Here is a 25,685-nt window from a genome sequence, read left to right as displayed (position 1 = left end):
CTTCAGCAGCACCTATCATCATCATCATCATCATCATCATCATCATCATCATCTTTACTGCGCAAATTCCACAGCTTAGGCACCAGGACAAAACTTCCGCTATCCGTGCGTTCGACATGTCCAATGGACGTAGTAAAATCCTCGTCATCGTAAGTGGACAGTTCAGCCCCAGCACTGTAACAACAGTCCAGAATGATGAGAATATTATCGGCATCCAAGGCCCGTAACTCTTTCCTCAGCTCCTTGGGACTGATTCGGTTGAGGCGACCACCGAGGCGAAGGGATTTCTGACTGTTGTGGCCAGAGAAGTACAGAATGAAGAATGTGTGCTCTTTTCCCTGCATTCGGATACGAAGGGCCTGGAATGCTTCTATCACTTTGTCCTTCATCTTCTCATCAACATCTCCTGGTTGTGGTATTGTTATCACTTTAAGATTTTCATTTCTGAAAAAAAAAAGAGTTAAAATAATAAGGGACAAGCAGCTGTCATGGTTGGAGAGACAAGGATTAGGATGTGGAGGTGGACAGGAAAATAAATTGTAAAGCTGTGGTCACATGTGTCAAAGCTGTGTATATCTTTCACATTATTTCAATGAATCTGTGGGATTTCTCACATTATTTCAATGATATCTGAATCTTTGTGAGATCTCTCATCTTATTCCAATGATATCTAAATCTCAGTGAGATCTCTCACCTTATTCCAATGATATCTGAATCTTTGTGAGATCTCTCACCTTATTCCAATGATATCTGAACCTTTGTGAGATCTCTCACCTTATTTCAATGATTCCAATGATACATGTATCTGAATCTTAGTAAGATCTCTCACCGTATTCCAATGATATCTGAATCTTTGAAATATCTTACCTTATTCCAATGATATCTGAATCTCAGTAAGATCTCTCACCTTATTCCAATGATATCTGAATCTTTGTGAGATCTCTCACCTTATTCCAATGATATCTGAATCTCAGTGAGATCTCTCACCTTATTCCAATGATATCTGAATCTTTGTGTGATCTCTCACCTTATTCCAGTGATATCTGAATCGTTGTGTGATCTCTCACCTTATTCCAATGATATCTGAATCTCAGTGAGATCTCTCACCTTATTCCAATGATATCTGAATCTCAGTGAGATCTCTCACCTTATTCCAATGATATCTGAATCTTAGTGAGATCTCTCACCTTATTCGAATGATATCTGAATCTTAGTGAGATCTCTCACCTTATTCCAATGATATCTGAATCTTTGAGGGCCTCAGCAATAGAGTTTGTATCCCTGATGAATATTGTCGCACTCTCTCTCTTGTCATCCTGACCAGCAATCAACAAGGCAAAGGTATTCTCGTGACCTGCAAACAGAAATAATCTTCCAAATTAATTTAACTTCATATCACAATTAATGATTTGGTGAACGACGGTTCGAACCCTGTTCATTCAAGGAGGATTAATGTCACTCAATGACAGCCATTACAAAGTCTACTTCTCGTGAGAAACAACAAAAGATATGTTATATATTTTTCAAAAAAACGTAGGGGAACTATAACAAGAATTTACAATTCCCAAAATTGTAAAGTATATTAGCTGTGGGGAATGGTTATATGATAATAGTGAATTAATTAGGCAAACATTACAACCGGTAGTTCAGTATCAGTAGGTTTTATGACCACCAAAGATCTTGAAAGACGATTGGGGTCAGATGTGAAATTTGAAAGTTGAAATTTTTTTTATCAGTAAATCGCAAATTCAAGCAATAAAAATGACTAAAAACAAAACAATAACAACTGTATGATGAACAAAATGAAAAAGATTAGACAGAAATAAAGCTCCACAGTGATTAATCAACCTTCCTGGAAATTATAAAAATCGAGAATGACACCCCACGCACGTGTACGGGGCAACTGCGTGATGCATGTGCAAACTATGGAATGTCTTTTGATGTGTTGATAAAACAGACCTGAACATTCTTTACTAGGATGTCTGTGGTCAAAACGTATGTTCGGTCTAAAAGTTGATATTAACATTAATATTTCAGGTTCCCCTACTTTTTTTAAAGAGTTTATTTGCTTTTCCACTGACAGAAAAGCACATTTGATAATACAACCCTACAAGGAAGAACTCCAAATGTGTTTATCCACAGATCAAAACATATCACAGTAAACCAGAAAATGGTGTTTTGAAATGAAGAAAACTTTGATTGTTTTCTTTTCTACTGAATACTTAACCCGACCTCAAACCTAAGGCACTTTCCCCCTATACTTCAGTGGACTGGTCTTAATCTGCTTACCAATGGGAGATAGACAAGGTCCATGTAGCGTACACAAAAGAGGTATTTCATGTGATCGTTTGAGACAATCGACACAAAACCAGCGACAATCCTCATCGCAATTTCTTGACAAAGTTCCCAGCTTTGCTGAAAAAAAGAAAGAAGAGTCTTGTTAAAAGGCTTAAAATTTAGCAAAATCATGGATCTTTTAAGGCAGTATTAAAACAAATAACTTCAGGCTGGGTCAAATACCACAAGTCCTGTCATTGTTGATAAATGCGAGTGTGTTTGTTGTAAAAAAAAAAAAAAAAAATCAACTGGGAAAAATATGTATGCAATTTTATTTCATTTAGTACCACTGTGTCAAGTAGCCTTTTGCTTGAAGCATGTATGGGGTACCTGTAAAAATAAGTACTCAAATTTTGTGCGTAACTAGGGTAGTCAAGACACTACCCATTATCTCTGAAATGAGCAGCTTCACCCCAAATTTATTCTGATTTAAAGGTGAGAAGTGGTAGTATTTTAATCCATGGTGTTTATGTCGACTGATACGCTGCAGGTAGGAGTTTTAGCCACATGTGTTAGTATTGTCATCTATAGGATTTGTTTTACTGGTATATGCCCTTAAGGACCTTCAAATAACTAAAGATGATTATTTGTTACTAGTATTAAGGAAGGAAATGTTTTATTTAACAATGCACTCAACACATTTTATTTATGGTTATATGGCATCGAACATATGGTTAAGGACCACACAGATATTGAGAGAGGAAACCCGCTGTTGCCACTTCATGGGCTATTCTTTTTGATTAGCAGCAAGGGATTTTTTATATGCACCATCCCACAGACAGGGTAGTACATACCACAGCCTTTGATATACCAGTCATGGTGCACTGGCTGGAGCGAGAAATACATGTAGCACAATGGGCCCACCAACGGCGATCGATCCCAGACCGACCGCGCATCAAGCAAACACTTTACCACAGGGCAACGTCCCACCCCACTATAGTATTAAATTCAATTCATGTGGTCACAAAATACATGTATGTGAACCTTGTATGTATGAATAAAACATGAAATTTATTACACAATCAGTTTGTTCTAACCAGTAGTTTGTTGTAAGCATGTTCATTGTAAAAGTACTAATTATATACCTGTAAACAACCTGACTGATGCACTGGATTGTGAAGGAAAATACTACACATACACACATTTTGACTTATGCAGAAAATTACTTTGGAGGAAAGGAGGTAACTACTAGATATCTAAATACAGAATGGCTGATGTTTTGACAGATAGTGAACATTTTAAATTACCGTATATAAAAATTAATAACTGATGCTTTGACTCGTGGAGGAAAATACTACACATGCTTTGACTCATGCAGAAAACTGCTTCGAAGAAATGGAGGAAACTTTACTTGAAAAACAATAACTGACTCATGGAGGAAATAGTACATGTATACAACCTTAAAAGCACATTGTCACAGACCACAGACCTATTAAACAGCCTAACAAAGTATTACCTAAAAATATATAAATTTGATTTGTCCCTAAATGTACTTTATTCAACCATCTTCGTAGCCACCATACTTATTAGTGATATTTCATTAAAATAATTGAATTATGGCAATGGTCTATATAATTCAAAAACTAATATTGTCAACAGGTTCAGTTAAGCTGATGCGATAGCTAGATTTGGTTTCCAAATATTAATGTAATTTTCATTTATTATCCATTTTTAGAGAAAAAAGGTTCCTAAATCTGTGACAGCATGCCTTTAATGAATGATGCTTCAACTCGTGGAGGAAATTACTACAACTACAAACACAGACTAACTGATTCTTCAATGAATGAAAAAGAAGATATTTATCTGTGTCATTATGCTAAGACAAATATGCATACAATCCTTACCTACTGATTTTCTATTGCAAGACTTGCAAACTGAAAGTAAACAACAATAAAAAATGTGTATACATCCTGTTTAAAAAGAGAAATAAATGGAGAGATTATACTTGGCTTGATTTATTCATTTAGAAAACATTAAAAGTTCAGACTTCAGATTTAAGTAAAGTATCCATGCTTTAAATGCTGGGGAGAAACTTAATTACATCCTTGACTTTAAAGTTTTATATATGTGTGTTCTAGGCTGTTGTAATGTCCTAATACCGACAGAGGGTCAAGACAGTGTTTAATATACATGTTTCACCGTTTCATGTGCACCATAATTTATTAATATAATGTAGTTTTTATCTGCTTTTCAGAATTGCAAGTACATCTTACCCATACCCCCGACCCCAGTTTAAAAAATGAGAGCCTGTAAGCCTATGATGTTTATGGGTTACGCAAAAGCAGATTCAGGTAACCAATAATTTATTTTTTCATAACCATGTAGTCATGACAAAGTCAATGATGTCCTAAATTAAATGTGCACACAAAACGAATTGTTAAAATGTTGATGGCGTGCTAACGCAGGTAGCATTTTATAACGAAAGTAGACGGTGTCATGAACGAAATAGCTGGACACGTTGAACGACGGAGAAAAAGCTGGTTAGAACATTACCATCAAGCACATATGATGTATACTAAGGTCAGGGATTTCCCAGTGCACGCAGTTTTCCAAAACAGTGATGATATTAGCCAACACACGTTTGTTTGGGTTTTCTGATGAGTGATTACAGCTTTTGCATGAATGATTCGTCTATGTTGATATTCAGTTGGTTTTGCATAACCTACAGATGAACGATAAAATCGTTTGTGCCAAATTTTGTACACTGCAATTTATTTTTCTTCCAACCGCTAAACGAAATTTGAAATAATTAAGTTTTAGGAAAACCCGAATAATTTTATGCGTGTAGTATTTTACATTTAAAACATGTTTAAGGTAAGATAGTGTTTAAAAAATCAAGAAAAAAGCAGGATACATGATTATTTTGTTGGGGAAGGGGGACACGGAATTCTTGCTATGGCTGAAACTCACGAGTCTCTTTAATTTCCGAACAGCATAATATGATTTTGTGTACGTAGCGAAATGATCTAAGGGAACGTGCGCAACTATGTTACTAATTTTTTTTTAGACTTCTAAACACAGCTCCGATTTTGTATTACCGCGGTGCAGACTTTGAATCGATTGCGATGCCAATTTCAAACGGTTACATTGTATCTTTCTCACACCGGCCAAGTAGGCTTATTTTCTTCCAAAATGAGGGATTTAAAAAAAAAATACATTTTATGACAAACGAATACAGCTTTTGCACAAACGATTCATCGTTTATGTTGATATTGGTTTTGCATAACCAATAGACGAACAACAAAATAGTTCGTGCCAAATTTTATGCCCTGCTATGTATCAATTAAGAAAGTATGACTCTGGAATGCATCTAATTGCCTCTGGGCAGGCTACGCTTGACATTTGTAGATTCACTTACTATGACAATACACCGCATGAAGTAGGAATTAAATAATTAAATGGAAAAAGAAAACAAACTTGTTGCGAACGGTTAATTTAATACATTTCATTTGCATTATTTCTGAAGGAGACGACATGTCAAAAGTTGATTTATAGTCAACTGTAAAGCACACATCCATTGATTAGCAGTACAGACAGTAAAACAAGAAACAACAAATGTTTTAAAGACTATATATGTGGCAACCTGTAATCAGCAGTCACCTGTCTTAAGCGGCCACTTTTATCTACTCCCTTGTGTGACCGCTAAGACAGGTTCTCTCTCTCTCTCTCTCTCTCTCTCTCACTCTCTCACTCTCTCTCACTATATATCTATAGCTATCCATTTATCTTTCTCTCACGCAAAAAAACAACAATACACTTTCATCCTTTTCCATTCTGTGAACAATGTATATAAATATTTAAAATATGCACATGATATTATATATATATACACACATACACACCCATACGTATGTATCTACAATATTAATGCGTGGACCGCTGGGAACAAGACGATGCATAAGGAAAGTTACAAAAATTAGGTCTGTTCAAAGAGAGAATAATACACTGACCACTTGGTGAAGAATTTATTAAGATTGTTCTTACTAAGATCAATACATTTTTCTACTTTATATCTTTGTTTAGCTTCGTTTTGGGAGTGTATAATATTTAATTGGACCCTTTGCACTTTACATTCATATATAAAATATTTAGCTAATAATAGTAGCAGGTCAAAAACATTATCTGTTTTAATATTATCTTTACATCCAAATATCACTAGCTCAAGAGATAGAGGATAATAAACGAGTTACCAGTTATTATCAAATTTATGTCCCGAGTGAAATAATTTTCAGTTGTCACGAGCTTTAGCGAGTGACAAATGAAATTATTTCACGAGAAACATAAATTTGATAATAACTGGTACCGAGTTTGTTATTCTATTTATTACCTCAGCTATTTTTCTCTAAAAGCCTTTAATTTCGATGCACATGCACGAAGGCCAACCTGTATAGGAACGATGTAAACCACTTTACGCACTGTTCTGAGAATTACTATAATGTTGTAATTTAATCACGTTCATAGATAATTTTAAAAAACACAAGTTCTCTTTATTCTGCTTCCAAATTTATAATGAATTGCATTAAAATGATATTTTGTTATTAATTTAACACCAAAAACAGAGACCCGTAAAGGCAAACTCTTTAAACTACATGACGTCATTTTGTGTGTTTGTCAAATCGTGATGACGTCATATTTAATACCGACAAAGTCATTGGTTTGTAAGCGTCAAATTGTCCAATAGTATTGTTCGTTAGACCAATGCATGATAATTTATCAGTGTGAAATTATGATTTTTATTTTCCCTGTTATGAGTGACCGCTGGGGTAATAAAAAGCTTTAAATTACATATATGTTTACATTAGTTTGATAACCAATTTAAATAATCATTCCAAAAGTTCTGAACAATTTTACATTCCCAAAATAAATGCACTATACATGTAGATTCTTTTCCTTCATGACAAAACGTACACATTTCACTGTCAATTAATTTTAATTTATATGCGAAACTATTAGTAGTTAATATTCTATGAACTATTCTATACTGGAACCATCTAAGTTTTATTTCTTGCGTGGTTAGAAATGGTTTTAAATAAATAGTGTGCCAATTAAGGTCTGAAATAAAATAATTTTGCCATTTTGATATTGTAGAATTTGGATTTTCAGAGGTTACAAGTGTGTAATAATATAGTTTCGAGCCATTTCTGATAGAACAAAGTTTTTGTTGAACAGGAGAATCATCTAAAGGAATATTTGTTTCTATTTTGACTGTATTTATAAAAGATTTAAAGGGAAATTCCTGAGTTTGCTGCAATTTTTAAGATGTTATCGACTAACTGAGACTTTTTACGAGTGTAATTACATATCAAATATGTGTTTCTGCATAAAATATTTGTGGCTCTATATTAAACAGTGTTTTTGATCATTGTAATATTTGTACTATTTGAATACAAAACCCAGTTTGGGTTTCTTGCAAATATTAAGATGACCAGAAATACACTGAATATATAAACACTGATATTCTAAACAAGAAAATATATTTAATATGTAAGTTTAATCGTAGAAATATTTTATTAGTCGAAAACATATTACAATGCAGCAAACTCAGGAATGTCCTTTAAGTGAAAAAAATATGTCAGTAAAAGATATAAATTTGTACCTCCTCAATGTGGATTTGATCAAAAATGAATCCAATAGTCAGAAGGTTAAACCAATATGAACACAAAATAATGTGTTGTGACCTGTAGGCCTACCTACCGCCTTTCTGATTCCCAAAACCCGACAGTCTCTTCAATTTGTTCTTTTCGTCGATAATTCCTTTCAACAGATCCTCAGTCTCCTCGTTGCCAACAGCAATAATGACCTTCTTCAACGACTGGGACTGGAACTGGGGCTGGGACTGTTTCTGCAAGTCCCACACCAGTTTGAGACAAGCACTGACGAACGGACGAGGATTGTTATACATCACATCTACAAGTAAATAACAAACATTAATGTTACATGTATATATCAGGGCTTCAAGAATTTTTATAAAATCCACTAGCCATGGGATCAGTGATTTTAAAAATTTACGAGCCACGATTATGTTAATACAATTTTACTAATAGTTATAGAGGCTATTTCATGGGGTTTTTCGAATACGATTTTTATGTCAACGATAGTGATGTGTGGAAACCATATTTTCATGAACTGCGAAGCAATGAGTGAAAATATGGTTTCTACACATCACGAGTTGACATAAAAATCGTATTCACAAAAACACAACATGAAATGGTCTATTTATTATATACATCTTTCCTCATTTTTGACAATATCTTTCACTTTTTGGTAATATTTTTCGCTTATCCTATCGAAAACACGTAACGCCATGATATATTTCTTCCTATGGAACTTTTCCAGAAAATTTACTTGACCATAGACTTTTAAAAGGAAATTTAAATAAAAATTATCTTTATTAACATTTATTTAACAATACTGCTGTGCAAACATACCTGACAAAGAGATCCTCCAAAAACTGTCACAAAGACAAAACTATTCGAACGCCGTTAATTTCTTAAACTTACACTCAATGACACTACATTGTGTCATCATTATTTAGCTTCGTTTTCAATTCGTTTTAGATATTTTATCGTAATTGCACTTCGTATCCCTTTTTTTATAGGTACAGTTGTTTAAATTGCATTTTTTTATTTTTCAAATACGATCAGATGCATTGATAATCATCGAATTTAAATACGAAGAAACGAGACAAAGGGAGATAATTTAATCATGCACTTTTACAAAAAAGTAAATACGATTTCTATATTTTCACTGTAGCTAAAATACAGTGAAAATATGACTTTTCACCGGATATCACTTTTATGGTTTCCGTAGATCTATATATTTCATTGCTATGTATATAATAAAATTGGATATATCACCTAAAGAGGGTTATAGAGCTTAAAATAACTAAAATTGGGGGATGGGGCTGGGGTAGGATATTCATATTTACAAAATAAGACTTAAATGCAGCATTTGACCATTTGTTTTCACCATGCAGCCGTCAGGCATGGTAATAGTAGCTATTTATTAACCCAACATTGAATATTACTAGCCATGGGAGTGGGGCTACCTTAATCTAGAAGGTAGGATTTCTGCCAGAGGGTAAAACGGGTATGCCATACCCAAATATTTTGCTGATTTTTTGTTTCAAGTTAACCTTTTGACAAAATTAATTACTCTTATCATTACTGTATGATTTTCTTAACCCTAACCCTAAACTTAACCTATTTTCTTTCTGGGGGAGGCCCCCCCATACCTCCTGTTGACTGTGGTTGCATTCAGTTCCATAGCGCCATACCCAAAAATATCTTTCTGGCAGAAACACTGAGAAGCCCTGTATATTTTATAAATATTCATAAATATATATCTATAAATGTATTTAACATGAAAACATTTCCAACAGTTCCAGCATATTTCACATGGAATGTACATCACATAAATTATGCAAATTAGTTAGAGGGGTCATATCTACATGTACCGGCCTCGGTGGCGTCGTGGTTAGGCCATCGGTCTACAGGCTGGTAGGTACTGGGTTTGGATCCCAGTCGAGGAATGGGATTTTTAATCCAGATACTGACTCCAAACCCTGAGTGAGTGCTCCGCAAGGCTCAATGGGTAGGTGTAAACCACTTGCACTGACCAGTGATCTATAACTGGTTCAACAAAGGCCATGGTTTGTGCTATCTTGCCTGTGGGAAGCGCAAATAAAAGATCCCTTGCTGCCTGTCGTAAAAGAGTAGCCTATGTGGCGACAGCGGGTTTCCTCTAAAAACAGTGCCAGAATGACCATATTTTTGACATCCAATAGCCGATGATGAGATAAAAAATCAATGTGCTCTAGAGGCGTCATTAAATAAAACAAACATTTTATTAGATCTACATACGGTAGATCCAACCACCTCGGTGGACCCATTCTCTATTGTTTCCCATCCCAACCAGTGCCCCATGATATGGTATGTGCTGTCCTGTCTTGAGGAAAAGTGTATATAAAAGATCTTTAGCCGTTAATGGAAAAATGTAGCGGGTTTTGTTTGAAAGATACAAGTACGAATTAGCAAATGTTCGACATCCAATAGCGAATGAATAGTAAATCGAATGTGCTCTAGTGGTGTTATTAAACAAAACAAACATTAAAGGGATGCTTGGGCAAGGCTTTTGGACTGGAATGCATATTCAATAATATTTATGAATGAATGGTTAACGACACTACAGCATTGGCATGTTTAATTAATAAAACGGTACAAATGTTGACTGTTATTATACATAATAGGTGCAGCCATTTTACTCCAGCCCAGTGAATCCGACCTCTGGTGGATACTTAATAATTAATACTTAAAACGTCACATCAGGAGTTAGTCTCATGGAACTGAAAAAACAAACGCACCAATAGGTCTAATATTATGGGGTTTTTTCTTTTAATATTTTCAGAGAGAAAAATACTGTAACCCCATTTTGTTTTGTTAATGCACACTGAAATATGTCGAGTTAAATAGTTTATTACATTATCAGGGCATTTGTGCTGTTTTACTACAACATGGTACATACAGAAATTTCAAACCTAAATTTAGGGGCTTTTTAGGGACTTTTAGGGTCAATATAAGTAAAATTTAGGGACTAAAACTATGCTGTCCACCATTTGCAATGACCAATGAAACGTGTTTCATTTTAGAATGACCAATCATGCGCTCCACAAAAGTTACAAATGAATCCTTCTACGAACAATACCAAACATTGACGATGTTTTACAAATGAATTGTTGTTATCATTTTGACATTATTCACACACCAACGTTCGAGCGAGCATTGAGATCAACAAATGAATGTAGATATCGATGTATTTTTGGCAATTTATTTAAAGTTTCCGGAAGAAGAAAAATGTCTATCGATTTCAGGGCTTATATGGCCCAATTTAGGGTCTTTTGTGAACTTGCCCGTCAAATATAGGGCTTTTCAGGACTAGATCATCAAAATAGGGACTTTTTAGGGCAACCCTTTAAATTTAGGGCCTTTTCAAGCGTGTGCAAACCTTGTACAAGTCAGGCTAGCTGATCAAATCGAAGCGCCTTGACTTAAATTACTGCGTTTGTTTACTCTGTGCATACAGGAGTTGACAGGAAGAGACATCACTTCCCTTCCAAGCTGGAGTACCGGCGAAAACGAAAAAAAAATGGCTGCCCCAAGTTAGCAGGAATAATCATAATTTTTATTAATTCTAAAATTACGCATTTTTCTTTCCATAAACTGTCAACTGTATATGTTGGTTGTCCGGGTATATGCATCATGCCAACACATAAGGCTCATATTTTACCCGAGTGTGTCTATAACATTCAGTGGTGGAAATTGATTAACTGTAAAAAAAAGAGGAAATCTAGAGGGGTTCCAGAAATTCTTGAAATCCTAGGTTAAAATGTGTGCCATTTGACACATTTTGGAAGAAAGGACAATTAAAATGAAAGGAAACACAATGTTCCATGAGGAAAACAGCTGATCCGAGGAGAATTCCCATCCCTGAACATTACTTTCTTACACACCTGTGAGAAGAAGAATATCATGTGTTATTTTTTATAACACATGGTTGTTTACACACGTACGTGTGTTAACAATTTCAAGACATACGACTGGCTGCTGCTAGGTGATGACCAGGTCACCAGTGCTATACATCCAATGAAAAACAACACAGTGGAAATCGATTACACTTCGACATACAGTTAACCTGACAAATCATGTGTCTGTGACACATAAGTTAGCTACAAGCTAGTGCAACAGCTGTAAATAACTTTTAGTTGAAAAAGATTTTAAAATTTGCATAAAACCTGGCTTTTGAGGATATGTAAGAAATAGAATAATACATTCGTGTCCGTTAGATAACCATTTATCTCACAACTCGTTGTTTAAAAACATATCAAACTTGTTTTCGCCCGTTAGATACATTTTAAAACAACTCGTTGTGATATAAATGGTATCTAACGGCCACTCATGTATTATTATCTATTTAACAAATTGGTTAAGCTTACCACAAACACAGAAAGGCAGAATGACCACAGACGATTGCCTGGCAACATCAATCGTCTTCTTGAGACTCTCAAACAGGCCTTCAGGTGATGGGTTCGAACACAGACAGTGTAACATTCGCTTGGCGTTCAGTCCCCCTGCAGTGGTCTCCTTCACTCTACCACACTGCAGCACGTTCTCTTTAAAAAAACAATGAAAAACAAGATTTCCATGGTTTAACTAAATGTCTTTCCTATTCAGGAAATAAAAATTCACCTGCTAAATTTACTAAAAATTTGCAGGCAATTTTTCAAGAAAGAAAGAAAGAAATGTTTTATTTAACGATGACCTCAACATATTTCATTTACAGTTATATGGCGTAAGACATATAGTTAAGGACCACACAAATATAGATAGAGGAAACCCGCTGTCATCACTTCATGGGCTACTCTTTTTCGATTAGCATGCAGCAAGGGTTGTTTTATATGCAGGGATGTGAGAGGAGCTGGAACAAAAAAGCTTACTGCAGCCGGGGTCCAGGGGCCGCTCAAGGGCCCCTGAAGGAAAATTGTTGTTTGCAACACCTGGAACCGCCAAAAATTGCATTCAATGCTAGACCCAGTGATTTTCCGCGATCGCGGAAGAGGAACAGAATTCACGGAATTCCCATTGTGAAACGGAATTATGATTTTCCACGAAGTTAAACAAAATTAATTAATACCATTTTACTATTGCCACACACTGTAAAACTGACGATTGGTCTGTGTGCAGTACTACTGGCAAACACATAGTGTCATATTTACCGGGGCTACATTCAGCCAGACCGAACGGAAAAACATCCGCTTGACTGGATTATACGCTTCACGGTAAACCAAATGGCCATGTTGGGAACTAAATACTTCGCGAACGTTAGCGAAACATTTGCTGGCTGAACTTGGGACAGGTTTTTTTTTTTCAGGAGTAAGTTCAGCCAGCGGTTTGTTGCCAACGCTCATCTTGGAAGACTGATTTTTACGCTACACATTAAACCGAATGACCACTTCGGGAACCAGTCAAAATATGTTTGCAAATGTTTAGCAAAAAATGGCCGACTGAACGTTGCAATGTTACTTTATTTCCGCTGTGTTATGCACATACATGTACTTCACATTGCAGACGACGTTAGACTGTCAAAGCGGTGATAAAAATAAATGTTTAAGTTTTGTTAACACAAAGCCTCGTTGAATAAAACAGTGCACTCAATTGATTTTTTCGCTACTAATATTAAGGCCTACTTTGATTTAACAACAAATAACACCGCATGTTGACGCCAGTCAATTTTCGGACCCTTGTTTTGTAAATAAAACAGACCAAACGGTAAAAAAAATGTATATGATATATTTGATAAAAGGTACTTTTATTATCATTTAAAACTTAAAACATTAATATTTTGTCAAGAATTATGAAAAAAATAAAAATAAACAGCGTTGTCTGCCTGTTATGTTAATTTGTCACAACTTGTGTTATTTAAATTTTTAATTGGCCTACGTATTGTATTCTGAAACGGAAATGAAACGGAATTTGCAAAAACATGAAAACATGAAAACATGCTGTGCTAAAGTGACATTCCCGAGTTTGCTGCATTGTAAAATGTTTCTGACTAATAAAATATTTCTAAGATTAAACTTAAATATTAAATAAATTTTCTTGTTTAGAATATCAGTGTCTGTATATTCAATGTGTTTCTGGTTGCATTAATATTTGTAAAAAGCCCAAACTGGATTTTGTCTTCAAATAATTTCGTACGTACGAAAAAAACATTTTTAGGAAATAATTTTTTTTTTAACCTAGTATTAGAACGACCAAAAACATGTTTAATATACAGGCACTAATATTTTATGCAGAAAAATATACTTGATATGTAATTACAAGCGTTAAAAAGTCTCGGTTAGTCGATAACATCTTAAACATTGCAGCAAACTCATGAATGTCCCTTTAAAGGAACAGATCCTAGTTTCAACCAATGAAAATGCACTCAGTTTAGTTAAATCTACAAACCTGTAACTCATTTGTATAAAGTTACAAACTTTTGAGTGAAACATGAGTCTGTGACTTTGAAATGGTGAAATACCTTCTAAAAATAGACTAAAACTCGACTCCATAACTGTTACTTCTCAGACACATGTGCGTTTTTAAAAATATGAGAAATGCATTTAATTTGTGATATTGAAAACACCTGGATGGCCAAAAACACGTCGAATATACAGAAATGGATGATTTAAATAATAAAATCTAAGTAAAATATGATTTCAGTTGTCAAAAATATGCCTTAAGTTTTAAAAACTATGGTATGTCCCTTTAAAAAAAAAGAGCAGGCATTACACTTGCTATATTTCGAGCCCTGCTATCATACACGTATTCGGTCTTGCTCACAGTTGCATATTAAAGGTGCAGACTCTAGTTTCAGCCTTTGAAACTGGACACTTAAGTTTAGTTAATTTATATATCTACAAACCTGCTACACTTTTGGATAAGGTTATAACAGTGAGAAGCTAAAGTGTGTATTGTTTGAACTGAGAAAATAGAGTCTAAAAATAATGAAAGCTTGTCTTGATAACCATTACTTCTCAGACGAACGTGCGTTTTTAGAATTATGAAAAATGCATTTTGGGGTATTACAAGAAGCTGGATGACCAGAATCACTAGGTGTACAGAAATTAATATTCTTTAGAAATAATAAAATGTAAGTACTTCTAATTTAAATGATTGAAAACAGCTTTAATAGTAAAAACAAATATGTCGTAGTGTTTAAAAACTAGGGTCTGTCACTTTAAGAAAAAAATAAAATAAGGAAAACCATTTTTAAAATAAAAATAAAAATTATGTTATCTAAGCAAACTATATTTTTTTTAAACATGTATCAAGATGAACATTCATAAAAGTTACTATAAAATAAGTTTCATTGATCAAGTCGACTTTTAGTTTGTGAGAAATAGACCTGAATGTATGTAAAGTTAAAGTTTTTTTTGTTTAACAACACAACTAGAGCACACTGATTTATTAACCATCGGCTAATGGATGTCAAACATTTGATAATTCCGCCATTAGTCTTAGAGACGAAACCCGCTATATTTTTCCATTAGTAGCAAGGGTGAATGAATGTAAATGCAAAAATTTTATAGTTTTGAGAAACCGTTCGGAGTAATATTTCTTCCTGGTGGTCGTCCCACCGTCCTCTTCTCTTTTTCGAAAGCATAGGGGTGTTTCTTCCAGTGACATTTTTATCACAGCAGAGCAGACGACAAAAAATAAAATTAACTGGAAATACGATTTGGGCCGCTTATGGTAAATACAAATGAGACTCTATAAAGTCGACTCTAACTAGTTTTATAAGCACGGGTACAATCTAAAAACTCAATAGAGTCTAGACTCTAGTATGAGATTGGAGTCCAGACTCTAATAGAGTCTGAGATTCAAAAGTTTTATAAGCACGGGGCCAAGGGGAGTGGCAGTCCTCCTAGGGGAGTGACAATCACCCTATGTGAGTGGCAGTCCTCCTAACAGTGGTGGTCCTAGACGTGGCAGTCCTAGTGGAGTGGCAGTCCTCCTAAGGATGAGCACCTGATAGTGGATGACGACTTTGTGTAACATCCTTTTAATTCTGTCTTGTGCAGATAGGATTTTAATCACGGAAGTTTTATCATTCAGATTTAAAGCCAAACACTAAGAAATATTTATTAACATGCACTGTGATGAACATACATGTACATTCATAATAAAAATAGTTCTTACTGAAATCTGTCCATGGTCCCAAAACATGACTGGTGTCTCCGGAAGGTCTAAAGTGCTGTAGAATTGGATGTATTGGCCCTGAAATAGACAAGCATTCGGAGAGTACTGCTAAAATAATACATACCTGTTTATGTGCACATGTCCACTATCGGGCCCAACAAATTTTCATATCTCTAAGTTTAAAAGCCATAACTGTGAAAAAGAGGTAAAATGCCATGAAAGTCAAACTTTGCTATACACAAAATTTCATCTCAATATTTGGAGTCATCGCAAAAAAAAGGTCTGGAATTTAACACATTTTTATATCTCCTAAGTTCAAGAGTCTTAACTCTGTCAAAAATAACAAAGCTATACACAAAAGTTCAGCTCAGTATCTTGATGCATATTGCAAAAAAACAGTCTGGAAAACTAATTTTTGTGCAACCTACATGTACAGGTAAGTTCAAGGGCCATAACTCTGACAAAAGTGGGTAAATTTCCTCGAAAGACAAACTTGATCTGTAGCAGAACTTAATAATGCCATATACAAAATTATTTGTTTATAGACATGTTCACCTTGTTTACAGATTAATAAGAGGGTTTTTTTTTAACGACACCAATAGAGCAGATTGATATATTAATCTTTGGTTACTGGATGACAAACATTTGTTATTTTTTAATTACAGTCTTAGAGTGGAAACCTGCTACATTTTTCCATTAGTAGCAAGGAATCTTTTATATGCACCAGTCCACAGACAGAACAGCACCTACCACGGCCTTTGATATACAAGTCATGGTGCATTGGCTGGAACGAGAAATAGCCCAATGGGCCCACTGACGGAGATCGATCCTAGACCAACCACGTATCAAGCGAACGCTTTACCACTGGGCTACGTCCCACCCTGATACAGAGAGAGAAACCAACAGATATATGGGTTGGGGAGAGGAGAGACAGAGATGGTCAAGAAGTGGAAGTAAAATAGTTTGTTAAAGTTTGTTTTGCTTAACGACACCAATGGAGCATATCGATTAATTAATCATCGGCTATTGGATGTCAAACATTTGGTAATTCTCAGTCATCAGAGGAAACCAGCTACAATTTTTTCTAATGCAGCAAGGGATCTTTTATATGGACTTTCCCACAGACAGGAAAACACATACCATGGCCTTTATCCAGTTGTGGTGCACTGGCTGGTACGAGAAAAAACCCAATCAGCTGAATGGATCCATTGAGGTGATTCGATCCTGCGATGCAAGCACCTCAAGCAAGCTAAATCTCGCCCAAGAAGTGGAAGAACCTATATACTCACCTACAGTCATCATCGGTTTAGTCCACAGACAAATAACATCATCTGCTTCTAATCTGGAAAATGTTTTACTGACAACTGACAGCTTTACTTTGTCTGGTGATTTCAACGTATCTGATGGCTTCTCTGTGCTTGGTGACTTCACTGTGTCTGGTGACCTAACATTATCAGTTGGCTTCATGGTATTCACTGACCCTTGTGTTCCTGAAAGCTTCACTTCATTTGTTTGTTCTGAAGGCAGATTTGTTGAAGGAACTGGTTCTGAAGGCAGATTTGTTGAAGGAACTGGTTCTGAAGGCAGATTTGTTGAAGGAACTGGTTCTGAAGGCAGATTTGTTGAAAGAACTGTATCTGAAGGCAGATTTGTTGAAGGAACTGTTTCTGAAGGCAGACTTGTTGAAGTAACTGTATCTGAAGGCAGCTTGCTAATCATTTCATCAGCACCATTTAATGAAGAAAACAACTGATCTGAAGAAATGCTACTCACTGATGCTCTCTCATCCATGTTCCTAAATGCCGACAGCACTGCAGGAGGAACACTAAATACAGGTGCTGATGCTGGTTGATTCACAATTTGGGTGAAACGTGTCTCACTTGGAGGCAAAGTGTCAGTTGTGTAGCTGGACACACAGGATGCTCCTGCAACAGTAGCATCTGTAGTTGAAGCAGTAAATTGTGGCCTCCAATTAAACACAGAAGAATTTGAATCAAAAGGCATGCTTTGTGTCTGGGTGGAACTTGGCAGTCCTCCTGATACGGGCAATTCCGAAGGTCTGCCTGGATTCAACATTGCTTGTAACCGCTTATTAAAACAAAAAGTACAAAGGCCCATCTTTTCTGGATCACCATAGAAACTACAATTTGGTGTGGAACATTTCTTCTCAGTAACATGGATGTTGTTAGTAATGTTTGCTAATGCTGATGGAAGTTGTAGCATTGAGGAGAAAACAGAGGCATTATTTTCGTTGCAGCACTTACTACATTTACCTTCATAGTCAGGACTACCAAAGAATGGACATCCTTCAACAATGCACGGTTTGCCAAGCTCTCTATAACACATGAAACATTTGCAATTTCTGTAGACTAGTCGCACACATTTTGGCGTAGTACATTTAAAAGGCATAGTCAAATTCGTCTGCCCAAGAGTAGATTCAGAAGAAGAATGAGTAACATGTGATCCAGATGACCTTACAGTATCAAATGGTTTTATGATATTCAATGGCTCTGGAGTTCCTGAAGTCTGTATTTCACTTGCTTGTTCTGAAGGCAGTAAAACCAAAGGAACTGTATCTGAAGGCAGATTTTTTGAAGGAACTGTATCTGAAGGCAGACTTGTTGAAGGAACTGTATCTGAAGGCAGCTTGCTATTCATTTCATCAGCACCATTTAATGAAGAAAACAACTGATCTGAAGAAATGCTACTCATTGATGCACTCTCATCCATGTTCCTAAATGCTGACAAAACTGCAGGTTCAGGAGGAATACTAATTCTAGTAATTGCCTGACCTGATTGACTCGATACATTTACATTTGTGGTAGCTACTTCCTGCTTTAATGGCTTTGCAGACATCAATGCTGAGCTTGATCGATTTAAAAATTGTATTAAAACATTCCATGCAGTAAGGGAAAGTGTCAGTTGTGCAACTGTTGCCACATTCACTTTGACAAGGACTGGACACAATGGTCAAACGTCCTAGTCTTGCACATGCAGAAGTAAAATCTGAATCATAAGGTATGCTTAGTACTGGTATGGAACTCTGATGTTCTCTTGAGATGGACAATTCAGAAGGCCTGGATGGATTAACATCTGCTGATAAATGCTTCTGAAAACATTCACTACAAAGGTCCAATTGCTGCGGATGACCATAGAAACCACAACTGGGAGTGGAACATTCCTTTTTAGTGACAGGGGTGTCATTAGTAATGTTTGCTGATGCTGATGGAAAACACGGCATGGAGAAAGTGGATGTAACATCATTTGTGTTGTAGCATGTGCTGCACTTGCCGTGATAGTCAGGGCTACCAAAGTACAGACATCCTTCAACAATGCACGGTTTTCCAAGCTCTTTATAACAGCTAAAACATTTGCAATTTCTGAAGACTTGTCTATCACATGATGGTGTGGTACATTTACTTGGCACTGTCGCACACTGCTGGCCAAGAGCAGACTCAATAAATGAGTGTGGTAAACCCGAGTTTGAGGTCTGACTTTGAGGACCATTTCTGCCTGCCTCATGGCAGTACAAGCACCTCCCATCCAGATCAGCAGACACAGGTCGATTGCATTCAGGAACAGAACACAAGATCTCTTTATGTGCCACCTGGGTCGACTTCTTTAATTCATTTCGCTCAACACATTTAAAAAGTGTATAACATGTGGCACACCTTCCTCCCAATGATTCTAAACCCGTTTTGTGGCAATCAGACTCTGAACATTCTCTGTATATGACTTCACCAGAAACAGGCCTTTGAGTCACACTGTTACCCCGACAAGACAGATTTCTCTGTGTAATGTCTGAAGAATAGCCTAATTCTGACATTCCATATTTCAAACTATTACTAGTTTCTACTGGCGGGATCGGTCTTAATGTTTCTGGACTCTTCACATGAGCAGGAACATGCGCCTCAGTGTTATTCAAATTCGTTCCAGATCCTTGTGTTGTGATCTCTGCAGTAGAATCTCTTGTTGCCGATACACAAGAGCACCAACGTTCATTAAAAACACTACTTGGGACTGCCACACGAAATCCTTGACATGTACGGCAAAATTTAAAAAGACCGGCACACTCATAACACAGACCAGCATTTTTATTACTACCGTAATTAGTACATTCTCTATTCTTACACACGATTACTGTATTCCCTGCGAGTGATATGTGACCTTTGTCCCCATCTGTGGGTTTGTTTGTGTTAGTTTTCGGTTCACAAATGCAGACATGACCATTGATTAAAAAGTCTGGGACTGCAGAGAAAAATCCATAACACGTCTTACAGAATCCAAACCGATCACTACACTGCATACAAAGACCAAACTGTTCCTCGTCTCTACTCACATTATCACAGGATGAATTTTTGCATGGTTTCCAGTTTCCGTTGACAGGGTCATTACGGACTTCATTTGGATTGAGCAAATTTTGATCACACAGACAGACAGGAGCATCAGTGTCATCTCCTGGGAGTGGTCTTCCGAAGCGTTTACACTTTGTACAAAATCTGAAACGTTTGGAACATTCATTGCAGAGTCCATGAGTATTTTTGTTTCCAAAATTTGAGCAGTTTCTGATGGGGCATCGTTCTGACAGTTTCTGATAGCAACTGTTACAAAGATTTCTATTTTGGGGGTTGCCGTAATTGTAACAACCCAATGTACGACACCAAGTGGAGGTCTTGGTTGGGGTTTGCATATTTCAAAGGAAATTTCTGGACTATACACGGAACTGAAAAGGAAAGGAATATTTGTTTAACAAAAAAGTTTAAAGTTTGTTTTGTTTAATAACACCACTAAAGCACATTAATTTAATAATCCTCAGTTACTGGATAATTCTGACATATAGTCTTAGAGAGGAAACCCACTACATTTGTTTCATTAGTAGCAAATAATCTTTTATATGCACCATTGCATAGACAGGATAGCACACACCATGGCCTTTGATATACCAGTCATGGTGCATTGGCATTTGTTTAACAATACCTGATTAGTACATTTAACCTATAGCTGTTTCTTACATACATGTACGTATATATTGACACTTGGAAAGAGGGATGGGGTGAGAGAGAGAGAGAGAGAGAGAGAGAGAGAGAGAGAGAGAGAGAGAGAGAGAGAGAGAGAGAGAGAGAGAGAGAGAGAGAGAGAGAGAGAGAGGGGGGGGGGGCTGACAGACAGAATTAAAACATGTTGCTTTTGAAAATAGAATTTAAAGGTTGACAGGATAATACATTGTATTCTGTATTATATATTGCTTGACCAAAAATTGGAGGGCAGGGCCCCAGCTGAATCTGTGCCTGATTAAATATCTAGGTAGACACATTTTCGGCAGGACTTGAACTTAACAACGGCAATTGCTGTCGTTGAGATATAAATTGCCGTAGGTAGAGAGCATTATCTGTAAAACTCCTCAACAATGGCAAAATATCTAAACCAGGTATACATAATCTGCCAATATTTAACATTTTCACATTTGAAATATGTTAACATACATCAAAATAACCTTTCTGTCGTATTTATTTTCTGCAAATGTCACTTTAAAAAAATAATCACCAACAGCTGGCTCAAAATTGCCATAGGTGGGCTGTTTCAACCATGGCAATTCTTAAAAAAATTGCTGTGAAAGATAAATTCTTAAGTTCGAGCCCTGTTTTGGAATATTACCTTGGGCAGTTTGAGTTTTATAATTAGGATCATTTTCTGCAGGAATCGTTAGTTATTGCTTTCTTCTCGTAAAGTCACGTCCTGGCTCATACTGTAATTTAAAAAGTAAATAATACATCATAAAGAATAATTTGTTTAGTAAATTGCTATATGGCATTTAGAAATAGACTGGATAATGTGTTAAAAAGTGTATTTCAATAAGCAAACATTCTATCAGGAGAGCAGAGTTTTGGAATTGACTGCAGTGTTAAAAAAGTGATGTCCATTTTCGTCACGTCCTGGCACATTTTACTTTTCAGTTTATAAGTCAATTTCTTTTACAAAAAACTAAATTAGGCCCGACATGCTTGTACTACTACTACTACATGTATTGAGTCTATAAATGATAAAACTGCATTTCAATTTAAAAAGGATTTTTAGTGAAGGAAATCATAAGAGTCAGAATGTCACGTCCTGGCTTAAAGTTAAATCATTACCATGGAATGGCCCTACTATACTGCTTGATCTCATTTGTCCTATTTGTAAATGTTTCAAAACTTTGTGCATGTGTTAGGTAACATAGTAATAGGTGATTTTTACTCTCTTAATTTTTTTTAATTATTATACGATCCATTTCATAAAATGTTTTACCTTGTTCACTTTATTCTCAAAATCAACCAACAAATGTTAATATTTATGCCATTTTCTATTGTAAAGAGATTAAATGCATGCCAAAGTTTAATATTGGCATTCTTCGGCTACTCCTGTAAACCGGGATATTGTTTTTCAAGTGTGACAGGAGTCACATGATGTCACCAAACTTTTATGCAATGAATCTGCGAAGCAGACAAGACTTCGACAATGACAGCGGTGTAAAACTTGTTTATTTAGTTTTGTTTAATATTACACACCATTTAATATAGTGTGCACAGTGCAAAATGGCGGTCATGTATACATTTCCCCATGTATAAAAATATTTTTAATGTCTACTTGTATTTTCCTAATATGTGCACCATTTTTGGGAAGGTTTTCGTAATTCAACAAAACTATTTTGATGTCAGTGTTCAATTGTATGCAGATTACTTTAAAGGGATATTCCTGAGTTTGCTGCAATTTTTAAGATGTTATTGACTAAATATATTTTACTGCATAACATACATTGTATTAGTGGCTGTATATTAAACATGTTTCTGATCATTCTAATATTTGTGCTAAGTTAAATTTTATTTTATTTCCTAAATTAGTTTTTTCGTACGTACAAAATTATTTGAAGACAAAATCCAGTTTGGGGTTCTTACAAATATTAAGATGACCAGAAACACACTGAATATACAGACATTGATATTTTATCATGGGTGAATCAGTTTCGGTGAGCATAAGCATTCGATTCTAAATCATATCAATATTTATACACAGACAGTTGTTAATCAAATATAGCTACCTTTTTATTAGTATTTCTACGTTTCAAATGAGCACTAAACTTGCCCCTATGTAGCAAAGATCACGGCACGTGCGTCAAAAACTGTAGCATGCATCAGCAGTAAATATTGTTAACTACGTCACCTGTTTCGGTTAGTGAAACGTTTAGTGGTATAGCTTACAGCCAAAACTTTCCAACACAAAACTTTTCAGTGTTTTATCAAAACATGTATGTTGTTCAACAAAACATGTATATATAATAATTTATAAAAAATATATTAAATATTTTAAGACAAATTACAAAATGGAGTCCTCGAGAACCAATGTTAACAGACAACATTTTAGGAACACTAATATAACAATTCTGATGTCTTGCAATTGTGATAAAAGTTGAACAAATGAATGGCTATAATGGTAAAATTGTTTGGTTAAAAAATATAAGCTGCATTCAGAGTTTTAATAAATATACAAACAGATATCCAGAAATATATTTATGTTAAAACATATAAGGACCATATATTTTTGGCAAGTATCTGTAAAGAGTTTTGCCAGCAGACACTGTGACAATCATGTGACTTCAATAATAAAATAGCAGTACAGCTGAGAACGGTTGCTAGTCACTTTGTACCATGGTCATTTCGTACCTAATTTGGTCGTTTCATACCCTGGTCATTTCGTACCATTGCAAAAAGTCATTTCGTACCATTGCAAAAAGTAATTTCGTACTCTAGTAATTTCGTACCTTGGTTATTTCATACCATAACTGAAAGTCATATCGTACCATGGCATAACAATTTATAACAATCACCCCGGTAATGTCTTTTACAAAATAACATTAAAGTACAAATCTGTGGTTAATTTAAGGCATATTTTATCAGCAAAAGACTAAAAATTATTGCTATTTTGTATAATTTTTGGTTATGCTATTGCAAGCTGTAACGAGGTCTGACTGCATACATGTATAACTTGTTGTTTTTCGTATACAAAATTTTAACTTGTCCAAAGTTTGAAAAGATGACCTAATAAATAAACAATATTTTGTTGGTCCATTATGTTGTTTGTGTTTTTGTCTAATTATCTGGAGCCATTTCACACAAAATCGAAGTTTGTAGTTAGTAGTAAATACCATATATGGCTCTTGTCAAGTAAAATGGAAATAACAGTTGACAGGTATTATGGTTATCAATAACGATATGCTGCACAATAACTGCTTTTATGCTATAGTCGATTCGTTTTCTATATACTGGTATGAAATGACTAGGGTACGAAATGACTTTTTGCAATGGTATGAAATGACCAGGTCAAATGATAATCCATCTGTCTCCATTTTAAGTCAATTTATACAAGTCATGTGGATCCGATATCGATAATTTTAAGGAATAAACAAAAACTACTTAAAATTAATGGTTTTAGGGGTCTGTAAAGTTTTGTATTTAGATACTTACTTTTCTCAAATTTATTGTTTATAAAAATGTTCCTGAACTGTAAAGAAAAACCTCATAAATGAACGACATGCCGATGACAACAAATCGGATGTTGATTGTGCGAACCGTGCACGAGAAAACAAAGTGAACGGAATTTGAAGCATAACGCAGTTTGGGACATTGACGATAAGTTTAATCGTAAAAATATTTTATTTATCGGAAACATCTTACAATGCAGCAAACTCAGGAATGTCCCTTTAAAACAAGTCAAACGTAAATAGATAGGTTTATGGGGTAGCCCGGTTCACGGTTTTCACGATCCATCCTACAATTACATAAACTTTAAGTTAAAAGTGTTATCATCATGTTACTGTTATTATGTCATATGTGCGCAATTACTCCAGGATATAAGTTATAACTGTAAAAGTTACAATCCCTAAGTCTAACCCTAACAAATGTTGTTCTAAGTTTTAAGTTGGAGAAATAAGGAAAACTTGCATCGCATAGTGCAGGAATAATGATGTTTTTATTTTTATGGTATTGGCAAAGCTTAATGTACAATTAATCAAAATAAAACGGCACAAACTTCTCTCTTCTTGTGGGTTTTCAGGAAATAAAGGCAGATAACTCTAAAATACGTTTTTTTTTTTTTTTAAATCGTCAATTTGCACCAAAACTAAATGTCCATACCAACTTGTCCCCCATCTCCACAAGGCAATAGTCCTATCGTACCATGGTACTGGTACAGACGAGTAGGAAGGGAGGGGCCGAAACGATATTTTCACAGTTGAAGATATAATGTTGATATTGCAAGCCGATAATTAATTTTGTTTTTAATTTTGTTTGGCACATTGTAAACTGATGCCCACAAATGTTTTATGTTTAACCTCAGGCTAACTCCTTCGGTCAAAAATGACATTTGCGGGATGAAATAGACAATAACACCCGCAAAGCTAAAAACTCCATATGGTTATCTCCTAATTGATTTATTAACCTAATCATCGGCTGTTGGATGTCAAACATTTGGTAATTTTTACATATAGTCTTAGAGAGGAAACCTGCTACAATTTACCATTAGTAACAACGAATCTTTTATATCCACCATCCCACAAACAGTAAATAATTTATGCAA

The 25,685-nt window shown here is 35.4% G+C and overlaps 2 protein-coding genes across 2 annotated transcripts; both read right to left on the bottom strand.

Moving 5' to 3' along the window:
* Positions 1-18,806, bottom strand: LOC121378149. The gene is made up of 8 exons (XM_041506251.1): positions 17,366-18,806; positions 16,077-16,154; positions 12,329-12,505; positions 8,032-8,244; positions 4,182-4,211; positions 2,290-2,415; positions 1,228-1,354; positions 1-444 (listed from the first exon to the last, which is right to left on the bottom strand). The coding sequence occupies exons 1-8, from the start codon at positions 18,804-18,806 to the stop codon at positions 3-5; spliced, it is 2,634 nt and encodes an 877-aa protein (XP_041362185.1). The 3' UTR covers positions 1-2.
* On the bottom strand, positions 18,702-22,044 carry LOC121378150. Its single transcript, XM_041506252.1, has 2 exons — positions 21,732-22,044; positions 18,702-20,799 (listed from the first exon to the last, which is right to left on the bottom strand). The coding sequence occupies exon 2, from the start codon at positions 20,764-20,766 to the stop codon at positions 18,853-18,855; it is 1,914 nt and encodes a 637-aa protein (XP_041362186.1). The 5' UTR covers positions 20,767-20,799; positions 21,732-22,044; the 3' UTR covers positions 18,702-18,852.
* Positions 22,045-25,685: the final 3,641 nt, after the last annotated feature.

The sequence above is a fragment of the Gigantopelta aegis genome, chromosome 7, assembly GCF_016097555.1.
Source record: "Gigantopelta aegis isolate Gae_Host chromosome 7, Gae_host_genome, whole genome shotgun sequence".
Taxonomy (NCBI): domain Eukaryota; kingdom Metazoa; phylum Mollusca; class Gastropoda; order Neomphalida; family Peltospiridae; genus Gigantopelta; species Gigantopelta aegis.
The sequence above is the reverse complement of the archived record's forward strand: the minus strand, read 5'-3'. Positions and strand labels throughout refer to the sequence as shown.

Coding starts and splice junctions, on each gene's coding strand:
- LOC121378150 (XM_041506252.1), bottom strand. CDS start 20,766: ATGCAAACCCCAACCAAGACCTCCACTTGGTGTCGTACATTGGGTTGT.
- LOC121378149 (XM_041506251.1), bottom strand. CDS start 18,806: ATGGATGAGAGTGCATCAATGAGTAGCATTTCTTCAGATCAGTTGTTT. Junction 4,212..8,031: donor TTTTGGGAATCAGAAAGGCG/GTAGGTAGGCCT, acceptor GTTTACTTTCAG/TTTGCAAGTCTTGCAATAGA. Junction 1,355..2,289: donor ACCTTGTCTATCTCCCATTG/GTAAGCAGATTA, acceptor TTCTGTTTGCAG/GTCACGAGAATACCTTTGCC.